The sequence below is a fragment of the Chanodichthys erythropterus genome, chromosome 3 (genome assembly GCF_024489055.1).
Source record: "Chanodichthys erythropterus isolate Z2021 chromosome 3, ASM2448905v1, whole genome shotgun sequence".
NCBI lineage: Eukaryota > Metazoa > Chordata > Actinopteri > Cypriniformes > Xenocyprididae > Chanodichthys > Chanodichthys erythropterus.
Window position 1 is genome coordinate 70792643 of NC_090223.1, and position 12112 is coordinate 70804754.

A 12112-nucleotide genomic window follows, 5' to 3' on the forward strand; every position below is an offset into this window, starting at 1 on the left:
AAATTATCTTGTGTGGATCCACCTGTTGGTTTGTTGTCCCGATTGCAGACAATTTTAGTGAATTTTTTCTGGGACAGTTTGCACTGGGTTCCTCAGAGTGTGCTCTTTCTTCCTAAAGAAGAGGGAGGACAAGGGCTAGTCCATTTACCAAGCAGGCTTGCTACTTTTCGTCTGCAGTTCATCCAGAAATTTCTGACTGGGCCTGTGGATCTGGTGTGGCGGAAGGTGGCAAAAATAATCTTACACACAGTGGATGGACTCGGACTGGATGCTGCTTTGTTTTTAATGGATGTGAAACAGTTACGACTGGCTGGACTGTCTCAATTCTACTGTGGACTTTTTAAAGTGTGGGGACTGTTCAGTGTGTGCAGGATGGAAGAGACCAAATCTTTGTACTGGCTATTACAAGAGCCTCTTATTAAAGGAGCTCGTATGGACATTGCGGGTGGGAATGTTCCAGGACTTGTACAGAGACTGTGTGCTACCAAAGCTGTGACATTGAAGTACATAATTGATGTGGCTGGACCCGAGCTGAATGATATAAATGCGGTGGCCTGTTTGTTGGGTCAGAAATCAACTCGTCACACGTCACTAATAATGGAGATGTGGAAAGCAAGGCTAACAAATGAGGAATTGTCTTTGATTAAGGATTTTAAAAATGGAAGAGCAACTTTCAATGTAAAAGACCCTTTTCCAAAGCTTGGGTTGACACCAGACCTAAAAGGATTATCTGGTCCTTTATTGGACCTTAATGGGCTACAAAATTTAGTATTGAGTGAAGTAGGAGGGAAAGTGATGTATAAATGCTTTGTTAAGGTTTTAAATAAAGTAACATTAAATGGAAGGACTGATACAGTGTGGAGAGGCAAACTTGGGTTGAAGGAAGAAATGAAGCCAGTGTGGAGGGTGCTGTACAAACCACCATTGATAAAACGATCTGGTGATTTACAATGGAGGATTTTACATGTGGCTGTGGCCGTTAATGCTTTTATTTCAGTTATTAATCCCAATGTTGATGATAAATGTGTGTTTTGTGGATTAAGGGAAACCATTTTTCATTGTTTCTTAGAGTGTAAAAGACTCCATGCACTTTTTAACTTGTTGGATTTATTGTGTGGTAAATGTGGGGAAAATTTTACATCAGGGGTTTTTATTTTAGGGGCTGGATATAATCAGAAGCAAAAGATCAAATGGCAATTGATTAATTTTCTGTTTGGACAGGCAAAGATGGCAATCTATAAAACAAGGAAGAACAGAATCGAAAATAGGTGTGGTCAAGAGATTACGTCTTTATTTAAGGCTTTTGTCACGTCAAGAATTGTTGTAGAGTTTAAGTATTATAAAGCAATGAATGATATAGAAACTTTTAAACTACAGTGGTGTTACAATTCGATCTTTTGTACGGTGACGGAGGAAGACTTAATTTTTGATCTGGTTTGGATTTGATGTGTGTTTAATATTTATGCTGTTATGATTGAATAAAGTCAAAAATCTCTCTCTCTCTCATATATATATATATATAAATCATGTCATTCTTCTGAATATGGAATATTATAGAGAATAATAATTTAGCGGGCCGGATTATGTTTTATTTTTGAGATCAGTTGTGGGCCGGGTGGAGGGGGAGGGCAGGCTGCAAATGGCCCGCAGGCCGGCAGTTTGAGACCACTGCCTTAAACAGTTTCCTTCTTTAGATGCAGACAATTGTAGATAATTGTATCTTTAGATGCAGAAAAGGCCTTTGATAGGGTAGAATGGTCATTTCTCTTCTCTGCACTTAGTCACTTTGGTTTTAAATCATATATCATCAGCTGGATTAAAACACCCTATAATACACCAACAGCATCGATCATAACTAGTGGTATTATATCAAATCAATTTTACTTAAATCTAACCATGAGGCAACAAGGAGCTTGTGGGGCATTGATTTTGGAAGATCAATGTTTCGGGCCACCATGACATTGAAAATGTTTCACATGCTTTCAAGAATCGTCAAACTGACAAGCTGGCACCAGTAAGAGAAATCTGGGAAAAATGGGTGGAGAGACTGCCTCTGATGTACAATCCAGATGTAAATGTGACTGTGGATGAGTGCCTGGTCCCATTCAGGGGGCGTTGTGCTTTTAAGCAATACATCCCGAGCAAGCCTGCAAAATATGGCCTCAAGGTCTGGGCTGCCTGTGATGCGACAACAAACTACTGCTGGAATATGCAGGTATATACAGGCAAACCTGCAGGAGGCCAGCCTGAAAGAAACCTGGGCAAGCGAGTCGTTTTGGAAATGACACAAGGCCTACAAGGACATATTGTCACATGTGACAATTTTTTCACATCATAAGCTCTTGGCACAGAGCTTCTCCAAAAAAAATTAAGAATGCTTGGAACAGTACGCCGTAACAAGCCGGAGCTTCCAAACTCCTTGACCAATCCCAAAGGCAGGGCTCAACATTCATCACTGTTTGCCTTCACGGAGTCGCACACAATTGTGTCATACTGTCCTAAAAAAAACAAAAATGTGCTTCTCATGAGCACAGCCCACAAAGAGCCAATTATCAGTGAGAGAGAGGACAGGAAGCCTAGAATGATTGAGGATTACAACAAAACGAAAAGTGGAGTGGATGCTCTTGACAAGGTATTTGCTACTTTGTATTATTATTATTATTATTATTATTATTATTATTATTGTGATTGTTAACTTCTATTCTTAGCTAATTAGCATATAAAGTGAATTTAACTGTCACTTGATGAATGTATTTGTGTATGTTGTATGTGTTTATGATGAATGTTTTTGTATGTGTGTTTTGTATGTTGTATTCCAGAATGTTGCAACATATTCATGCAGGAGGAGGACAGCGCGCTGGCCGATGGCACTCTTTTATAACATGCTCGATGTGTCGGCATACAATGCTTTCGTGGTGTGGAGGGAAATTAATCCCACATGGAAAGAAACAGCTCCAAACTTCAAGAGGAGATATTTTCTGCAGGAGCTAGGGAGAGCGCTAGTCTCGCCATATGTAAAATCAAGGCAGCATGTCCCACAGACACCAGCCTCTCTGATTTATATGAGAAAAATGCAGAACGAAGATGAAGCAGCTGGTCCATCCACAGCTGGCCCCTCCACTGCAGGCCCCTCCAGAGCTCCTCTCTACAGAGCAAACCCCTCCACGGCTCGCCCCTCCAGAGAAGGTCCCTCCACGGCAGTCCGATCCAGGGCAGGTCCCTCCACGGCAGACCCTGCCACGACTCTCCCTTCCAGACCAGATCCCTTTGCGGCTCAGCCCTCAGGAGCAGGTTCCTCCATGGCAGACCCCTCTGAGGCTGGTGCTTCCTCAACCAAGAGGAAAAGATGCCGAAGATGTTTCCCGAGGGATGTCAAGACCTCTTTGGTTTGCAAGAGATGCAAAAATCCTGTTTGCAAAAGGCACGGGATTCTAATCTGTGACCTCTGCTACAATCTGTAGTGTAGTTATATAGTATGTAGTATGTAGTAAGCATATTGCTATTATGGTAGTTATTATATATAGTTATAGTATGTAATTAGAAATATAGAATATATAAAATATAGTATAAATCTAAATGTTGTATATAGTTTGTATAGTTGTTTCTATTTTTCATTTACTGTAATTTGTTCATTTTTGCTGTTTACCATTTTGTTACTATTCACTGACTTACACAAAATTGACACATTAATTAAAAAAATGTTACATAAAGTGTTATCATTGAATGAATTGCATTTTTTTTTTTACAAATTCTGAATTAAAAAATGGGTAACAAAATGCTTCTTTGTGTTCTCTTTTTAACACAATGTTTAGGTTTGACTGTAATCATAAATCAAACACTAACACTTTGATTCAATATTTCTTACAAAAATATATCTAAAACTTGATAAGAAATAGTCTTTGAGATTGTCTTAATATATATTCATATCCTCAACCTAAAAAAATTAGGAAAATATGTCCAGGGATTCACTTGGGATTCACATTTCTTTCAGTACAGCTCTATGAAGACATCTAGTGTTCACATTAATGCACATTAATGCACATAATTGCTATATGCTGCCAGCAGGGGGCGCTAAAAAATGTAAAAAAAAAAAATAATAATAATAATTAAAAAAGCCAAGACTCTGGTGTAAACTAAAATAGAGCAGTATTTAAAAAATAGTGAAAAAATATTAGGAAAAATTTTTTTTGTATTATTTTCAATGGGAAAAATTGATCATAATTATTGTATAAATATAAATTAATATCATGAAATTCTCTCAAAATACAAAATAAAAAAGTAAAAATATTATTGAACAAAAATAAATTACATTGGTTTTGCTGAGGGATAAAAAAATTTAATTTTAGGGCTCCGGTCACTTTTGACCGCGAAGAACACCAGTGTGATTCTAGAATGAGGAGCACCTGAGGGCTAGCCCTTAATGGGTCCTTGGGGTCCAGCTGACCCCACTGGCATTTTCCTTCGTTTTTTAAAAGTGTTCCCTTCATCTCAGGGGCATGAAACTCTGGGACTTTTCCTAAATAATCTATCTAAAAATGCACAAAAAATCTGGGCTTGATTTGGTTGTTCTAAAGGTGCGTAAACAAAAAATCTCAGATTTAGTCCCTCGGGGTCAGATTGACCCCACATTGAAAATGAATGGGAAAATGAAAAAATGCAATTTTTTTCAAATAATTTGTCAAAAAAAAAAAATAAATCCAGAATAAACCTGAAATGTTCTACATTTCCATAAAGGTCTGGTCCTAGACTATAAACACTAAGTGGAACGAACTTTCTATCTCATACACACACACACATACACACACACAAACACACACGTGTGTGTATGCAACAAAGAGCATTTTTATAGAAATTGTCAAATAAAATCAACAAAACTTGCCTAAATCTGAAAAACTTTACATGTAAATAAAGGTCTGGTCCTTGACTATAAACACAAAGTGGAACGAACATTCTATCTCATACACACACACACATACACACACATAAACACAAAAACACACACGCACAGACACATAGACACACACACGTGTGTGGCTGCAACAGAGGGCATTTTTGTGGAAATTGGCAAATAAAATCAACAAAACTGGCCTAAATATGAAAAATTTTACATGAAAATAAAGGTCTGGTCCTTGGCCATAATCACAAAGTCGAATGAACTTTCTAACTCATACACACACACACAAACACACACATGTGTGTGTATGCAACAAAGAGCATTTTTATAGAAATTGTCAAATAAAATCAACAAAACTGGCCTAAATCTGAAAAACTTTACATGTAAATAAAGATCTGGTCCTTGACTATAAACACAAAGTGGAACGAACATTCTATCTCATACACACACACACATAAACACAAACACACACACGCACAGACACATAGACACACACACGTGTGTGGCTGCAACAGAGCGCATTTTTGTGGAAATTGGCAAATAAAATCAACAAAACTGGCCTAAATATGAAAAATTTTACATGAAAATAAAGGTCTGGTTCTTGACTATAAACACAAAGTGGAACGAACTTTCTATCTCATACACACACACACATACACACACATAAACACAAACACACACAGTCAATATTGAGCCTCTATTGACCTCTATTGGAAAGTTTTGGCCATTGCACCATAATTCTTTAACTATAACCCATAAACTTTTTCCACAAACCTCTAGATGGTAGTATTCTATCCCTACCACATGGAGCAATGTCCAAATACAATTTAGATTTAATTAAGTTCATCATTAAAGTGATTTTTTCATTAAAAATCAATTTTTCATAAGCCAATTTATGACATGGTTAAGTAATTGTTCAGTAAATAGGTAAAAAAATACAAAATATCCACAAAAACACAGCATAAATGCATAGATGAGAAGTAAATAAAAAAAATGATATATACTTTATCGTATAAAAAATTTATATTTCCTTATGTAATCGCTCTGTAAACGTTTGGGGTCAATCTGACCCCAAGGGACTAAATCGTCGGTACAACGAAGGGACCATTAAGGGCTAGTCTGATGATTCAGCTGTGCAGATCCAGATGTTAATACTGGCTTGTCTAATGCCTTGATCATGGGCTGGCATATGCAAATATTGGGGGCGTATATATTAATGATCCCGACTGTTACGTAACAGTCGGTGTTATGTTGAGATTTGCCTGTTCTTCTAAACAAATGAGATTTACACAAGAAGGACGAAACAATGGTGTTTGAGACTCACTGTATGTTATTTCCATGTACTGAACTCTTGTTTTTCAACTATGCCAAGGTAAATTCAATTTTTAATTCTAGGGCACCTTTAATACACATTAAGTAACATCTAATACAACTTTTCTTATTTCTTGCTTTTAGTTGGCAAAAAAAAAAAAAATCAAAAACAGTACTGAACAATAACAAATAAATTCAATATTTTATTTGACATTTTCTTTGACAATTTTATGATTTAAGTGCTACAAACAGAATTGTGCATTAAATGTAGGGTTGTGTATCAGCAAGGACCTCACAATAAGATACATATCACGATGCGATATATAATGATACAATATATCACGATATATATATATATATATATTATTATTATTATTATTATTTATATTTATTTGCAAAAGTACTTGTATTGCAGTATCACTGAACAGTGAACACACTGAAATGTATGAAGTGCATATTGTGCACAAAAATCATATAAAAATAAATATGTGCCTTTATATTTTCCATTATGCTTGATAGTGTTTATTTCTGAGACACTGGCCTTATGAATATGACAGACAACTGTTAGTTTTACAGACAGCGAGTCAGTGACATCTGCGGGAGCAGAGGAGGTCGTTTGACACACAGAAGAATTTCATTACGTTATTTTAAATCATTTTAAAACATGATTCTTTAAAAAGTATCGATAGTAGAGGTTGGAATATCGATACACTATCACGAAAACTAACTATCACGACAGTTAGCTGTATCAATATTTCTAAACTGCCCTAAAAGTTTAATTTGCAGGTATGCAACATAACTCATATACATAAGTTCATTCTTTATACCCTCATCAGACAATTAAGTTACTGTTTTTAACCCATTTTACAATCATGGGAAGAAGAACCGAAAAATCGAGGGCCGCATTTCCCAAAAGCACCGTGGGCCTAGGGTAGGGAAACTGGGCCCTGTCCTGTTCCGATTTTCATAGAAGTTATTTGGACTCAAGGCTTTTTTTCTGTGATTACAGAAAAGTTATTAAACTATAAACCAACCGTTCACTGGGTGTCTTAATCTAGGTGTCATCACCCTAGAATCTGAAGTCGACGGCTGTTCCAGACTCGATGAGGATGATGCTGTGTGGGATTGCATAAATAGCTTCAGCTTCAGCTTCATGTTTTTATTTCTGGAAAATAGGTTATATATTTTGGCATAATGCGAATAACGTTAGGTGAAAATAATTTACAACTCTCCAGTTGATCTGCCACATCCCGTAGCAAGCTAGACAGCGAATTGCTACTTGCTGCCATTTTCTTTGAAAACTCCGTTCTCTATCGTTTAGCTGGCCTGAAGATTCTATGCGTGAGCTCTTAACCAATGATGAACTGAAGCTACAGAAGGACCGCCTTCCTCATTTCAATGTTACACACGGAAATGTAAAAATAAACGAATCAATAAATAAATAAATCTAAAAATAAATACATGTGGGAATAAATAAATTTAAAAAATAAATGAATGCATATAGACATAAATACATCTAAAAATAACTGTAAAATTTAATAGAAAAATAATTAAATAAAAATTAGAAGTAAAAAACATTTACAAAAGTAGAAAAGTATAAATGCAGAAAATAATAAATAAATGGGAAAAATAATAGAAGAAATTAATTGTATTAAAAATGAATCACATTTACTTTATCAAGTAATTTATTAATTTATTTACCTATTTATTCATTTATATATTTATTTATTCATGCATTTATTTATTGATTTATGCATTTATTTCTTTATTCATTCATTTTTCATTTCTGCAGGTTTGGTCCTCCATAAACCTGTACAAAAAAGTGACTTTAAAAGATACAACCTAAGCTATTTTTTTTTATTATTTTCCTGAAATAACTTGATAGAACTGTATAAAGTCTTCACAACTTGGAGAATCTTGTTGAATGTTGAGGTATTCCTGAGTTGTTTTGTTCACTTTAGCACTGTGGCATTTTGTTGTGGATTTCTTGTCAGTGTTTTTATGACAAGTCATTAATAAAAATCTCTGAAGCCTTGCGGATTTGTTCTCCCTTGTTGACTTCATGGAGTGATGTTTGAAGGGCATCATCATCCTGTGGCTGCTCAAGTGTTTCACAACTCTCTGAGTGTGGTGGGGTGTCGATGATTTGCAAATTTAAGTTTTCACAGAAGTTGTGTAGACAATACATGCTGTGACGATGTATTTTATGTTGCTTGTCCTCGAGTCATTCCTTTTCCGCCATCTGCCCTTAAGGCGTCCAAATGTGGCTGTGATAGTCCGTGTGGTAAGCTGAAGGTGCAATGATGGGGATGTGAGTGCCATCTAGAACACCCCCACACATTGGGAATCCACTCTTTCTTTCAAAGCCATCAATGATAGCTTGCATTTCTGCTTCATTTTCTGGCCTTGTGACATATTTCTTCTTAATTTGGCAAAGTGCCTTGCACATCTCCCAAAATATGTCGCATGCCGGAACTCCATGTTGCTCACCAATTTATAGAGAGTGATGGCCACTCTCTTTTCCAGGGGTATAGGACTTTTCATTGCAGTTATTTGTGGGTGAATGAGAGGTGCAAGGTCATTGCAAAGTTGATAAAATGCTGTTTTTGGCATCCTGAAATTGAGGTACCAGCCATCATCATCGAAATGTTGTACATCTATATCCCAGAAATGGTCGTTTCTGAAGATTGTCTTGGGTGGAGCATGGCATAAAGCATCAGCTGAAGAGTAATATTAAGAACTATTAAGAACATAAACAATGAAAATAAATGTATTTATATATAACGTGTATATACATATATATATATATCCATCCATCCATTTTCTTCCGCTTTATCCGGGGCCGGGTCGCGGGGGCAGCAGTCTAAGCAGAGACGCCCAGACTTCCCTCTCCCCAGACACTTCCTCCAGCTCTTCCGGGGGAATTCCGTGGCGTTCCCAGGCCAGCCGAGAGACATAGTCCCTCCAGCGTGTCCTAGGTCTTCCCCGGGGCCTCCTCCCGGTGGGACATGCCCGGAACATCTCCCCAGGGAGGCGTCCAGGAGGCACCCGGAACACCTCCCCAGGGAGGCGTCCAGGAGGCATCCGGAACAGATGCCCGAGCCACCTCAGCTGGCTCTTCTCGATGTGGAGGAGCAGCGGCTCTGCTCCGAGCTCCTCCCGAGTGACAGAGCTCCTCACCCTATCTCTAAGGGAGCGCCCAGCCACCCTACGGAGGAAGCTCATTTCGACCGCCTGTATCCGGGATCTCATTCTTTCGGTCATGTCCCAAAGCTCATGACCATAGGTGAGAGTTGGAACGTAGATTGACCGGCCAGTTCACACTCAGCTGCAAACCTTCCCAGTGCGTGCTGAAGGTCCTGGTTTGATGGAGCCAACAGGACAACATCATCTGCAAAAAGCAGTGACGAAATCCTATGGTCCCCAAACCGGACAAAGGACAGGTCCGGTGACAAAGGGCAGCCCTGCCGGAGTCCAACACGCACCGGGAACAGGTCTGACTTACTGCCGGCAATGCGAACCAAGCTCCTGCTATGGTCGTACAGGGACTGGACAGCCCTTAGCAAGGGGCCCGGACCCCATACTCCCAGAGCACCCCCCACAGGGTGCCACGAGGGACACGGTCGAATGCCTTCTCCATATCCACAAAGAACATGTGGACTGGTTGGACAAACTCCCATGAACCCTCCAACACCCTGAAGAGGGTATAGAGCTGGTCCAGTGTTCCACGACCGGGACGAAAACCACATTGTTCCTCCTGGATCTGATGTTCGACTATCGGCCGAATTCTCCTCTCCAGTACCCTGGCATAGACTTTTCCAGGGAGGCTGAGGAGTGTGATCAGGGCGGATTTCATCCACCCCCGGTGCCTTGCCACTGAGAAGCTTCTGAACTACCTTGGTGTCTTCAGCTTGGGTGATGGACGAGTCCACCTCTGAGCCCTGCCATTTGGACAGGACTAAAATCACAGAGAAGCTCTGGTAATAATTACTTTACCCTCACGTCCCCATTGTTATGATCGCCGTCTGTTCCTGTCACTTCCCAGACTACATTCCCCATCATCCTGTCTGCCAGTCACATTCACACGCTCCACACTAATCACCACACCCAGCTGCAGCTCATTACCAGGACTATAAAGGACTTCACACACACCACCTCACCGCAAAGTCTTAATTACCCTGTGTGTCAATTCCGAGCGTTATCCCGTGCTTATCCTGTTTTCCTGTCTGTTCCTGTTCCTGCCTTTGAACCTTGCCTTGTTATCCTGTTCTGTGATTGATATCTGTGTAGGGCCTCGCTCGAGAGAACCAATGACCTCATCAACATGACCAAACAAAGCTTCATTTGAGAGATTCATTAGCTGACCCCCAAAAATCCCCAGGGGGCACTGGATAGCTCCTAATTCCAGCTAGTCAGCATTAAGAGAAGTGGTAACTGACATAAGAACAGAGAATATCTGTTCCGAGGCCTTCCTGATCACATTAAATCTATCGATTCTCTCACAAAACCCTCTTGTATTATCAACGGACCAGGAAAAGACCAATCAACGGATTTAAGACCAATGGGTTTAAGACCAATACCTCCTTTGTATCAAACAAATGGAACAGGAAACATTAATTAATGGACCTAAAACATAACCTATCCACACAGACATCCCCCGATTCGGAACTCCTGTTGACCCGGTCACTCGTGACTCCGGTCACTGTTTAACTCTGCTTACAGACTCAATCTTGTACCTCAAAAGGACAATTGTCGACCATTTAAAGTATTAACTATATCCAGAATAACCCATACTATGACGTGATTATTAACATGTTGGATTCGATGCATTATATGTTTGTATTCCTGTATGCATTTTCTTTCTCTTGTAACCATTGTTTTAATTAGGTCAATCTAGTAATATGTGTATAAGGAAGTGTGTCATGTTTGAGTTCTACATATAGGATTTATAATTCTCTTTAGTTCTGTGTGCATAAAACATTGAAATTTGGTATCAGAAAGACATTAGGAAACTTTATAAAGTTACTAATATCACAGGATTATGTTCCACGGATATCACGCGATGTAATCAATAGACAATAGACGGGGTGTGCCTAAGCTCCGTAGCAACGTCTCATTGGAGGATCGCATCTGAAGGATGGAGCCAACTTGCTCCTTTAAAACTATGCTGTCCAAACAAGCTAGTTGTCAGAGTACCGGTTGAAGTAGGTCAGAAGTACATATCAAAGATATGTCGAAGTACAGGTTGAAGGACCGATAGCCTACTTTGACCACGGCTGAAAAGTTGCGTGGGTCATGCTGAAAAGAAGAAGTTGAGAACTGATCCTTTACCGGGGCTGATTTTCCATCTAACAGTCGCCGACTTCATCCACGAGCCGCGCCGCTGACCACCCAACAACCGTCACATCCAGACTCCAAAACACTCCGTGAACTATCTGACCAAAGTCTCTAAAGAAGAAAACTGCTCAGAACAGCGCGTTTCACCAGCCGGCAACAACTTCAAAGTTTCCGCGCAACCAAACGAAGGGCTTTCCCGAGAAGACGTCACCTCAAAGACAGCCAATCCAAACTGGGATTCCGCTGCACGCGAGTCACGGAACAACCCGATTACCTCAGCTGTCAGAGCAAACGCAGGTACAAGCAAACTTCTCTCTCTCTTGCTGGAAACTGGTGAAATTCCTTGAAACTCCTTTAAACCTAAAGAATCAAGCCAAGGCTCTGCTTTTGTGATTTTCCTCAGGTTGCGATGTTTAGTTAATATTTGGGACTTTCTTCATAACTCATATCAACTCCGCGAATGTGTGTGTGCGTATGTATGTATGTGTGTGTGTGTGTGTGTGTGTTTAGCCTTAGTTTCTTGTAATCATTAGTAGTCAATAAAGCCTTGTTTTGATTTTCACATATAGA

The 12112-nt window shown here is 39.3% G+C and overlaps 2 protein-coding genes across 2 annotated transcripts in view; both read left to right on the plus strand.

Moving 5' to 3' along the window:
• LOC137005681 (uncharacterized) overlaps window positions 1-12112 on the plus strand; it is a 1355627-nt gene that overhangs the window by 1140019 nt on the left and 203496 nt on the right. The gene's annotated exons all lie outside the window — the stretch shown is intronic.
• On the plus strand, window positions 2025-3461 carry LOC137014489 (piggyBac transposable element-derived protein 4-like). Its single transcript, XM_067378828.1, has 3 exons — window positions 2025-2308; window positions 2402-2632; window positions 2820-3461. Exons 1-3 carry the CDS (start codon window positions 2057-2059, stop codon window positions 3459-3461), a joined length of 1125 nt encoding a protein of 374 aa, XP_067234929.1. The 5' UTR covers window positions 2025-2056.

Bases quoted from the DNA above. Each gene is read 5' to 3' on its own strand.
- LOC137014489 (XM_067378828.1), top strand. From the start codon at position 2,057: ATGTACAATCCAGATGTAAATGTGACTGTGGATGAGTGCCTGGTCCCA. The intron at 2,309-2,401 runs GTCACATGTGAC...CGCCGTAACAAG, and splicing joins AAGGCCTACAAGGACATATT to CCGGAGCTTCCAAACTCCTT. The intron at 2,633-2,819 runs GTATTTGCTACT...GTTGTATTCCAG, and splicing joins GAGTGGATGCTCTTGACAAG to AATGTTGCAACATATTCATG.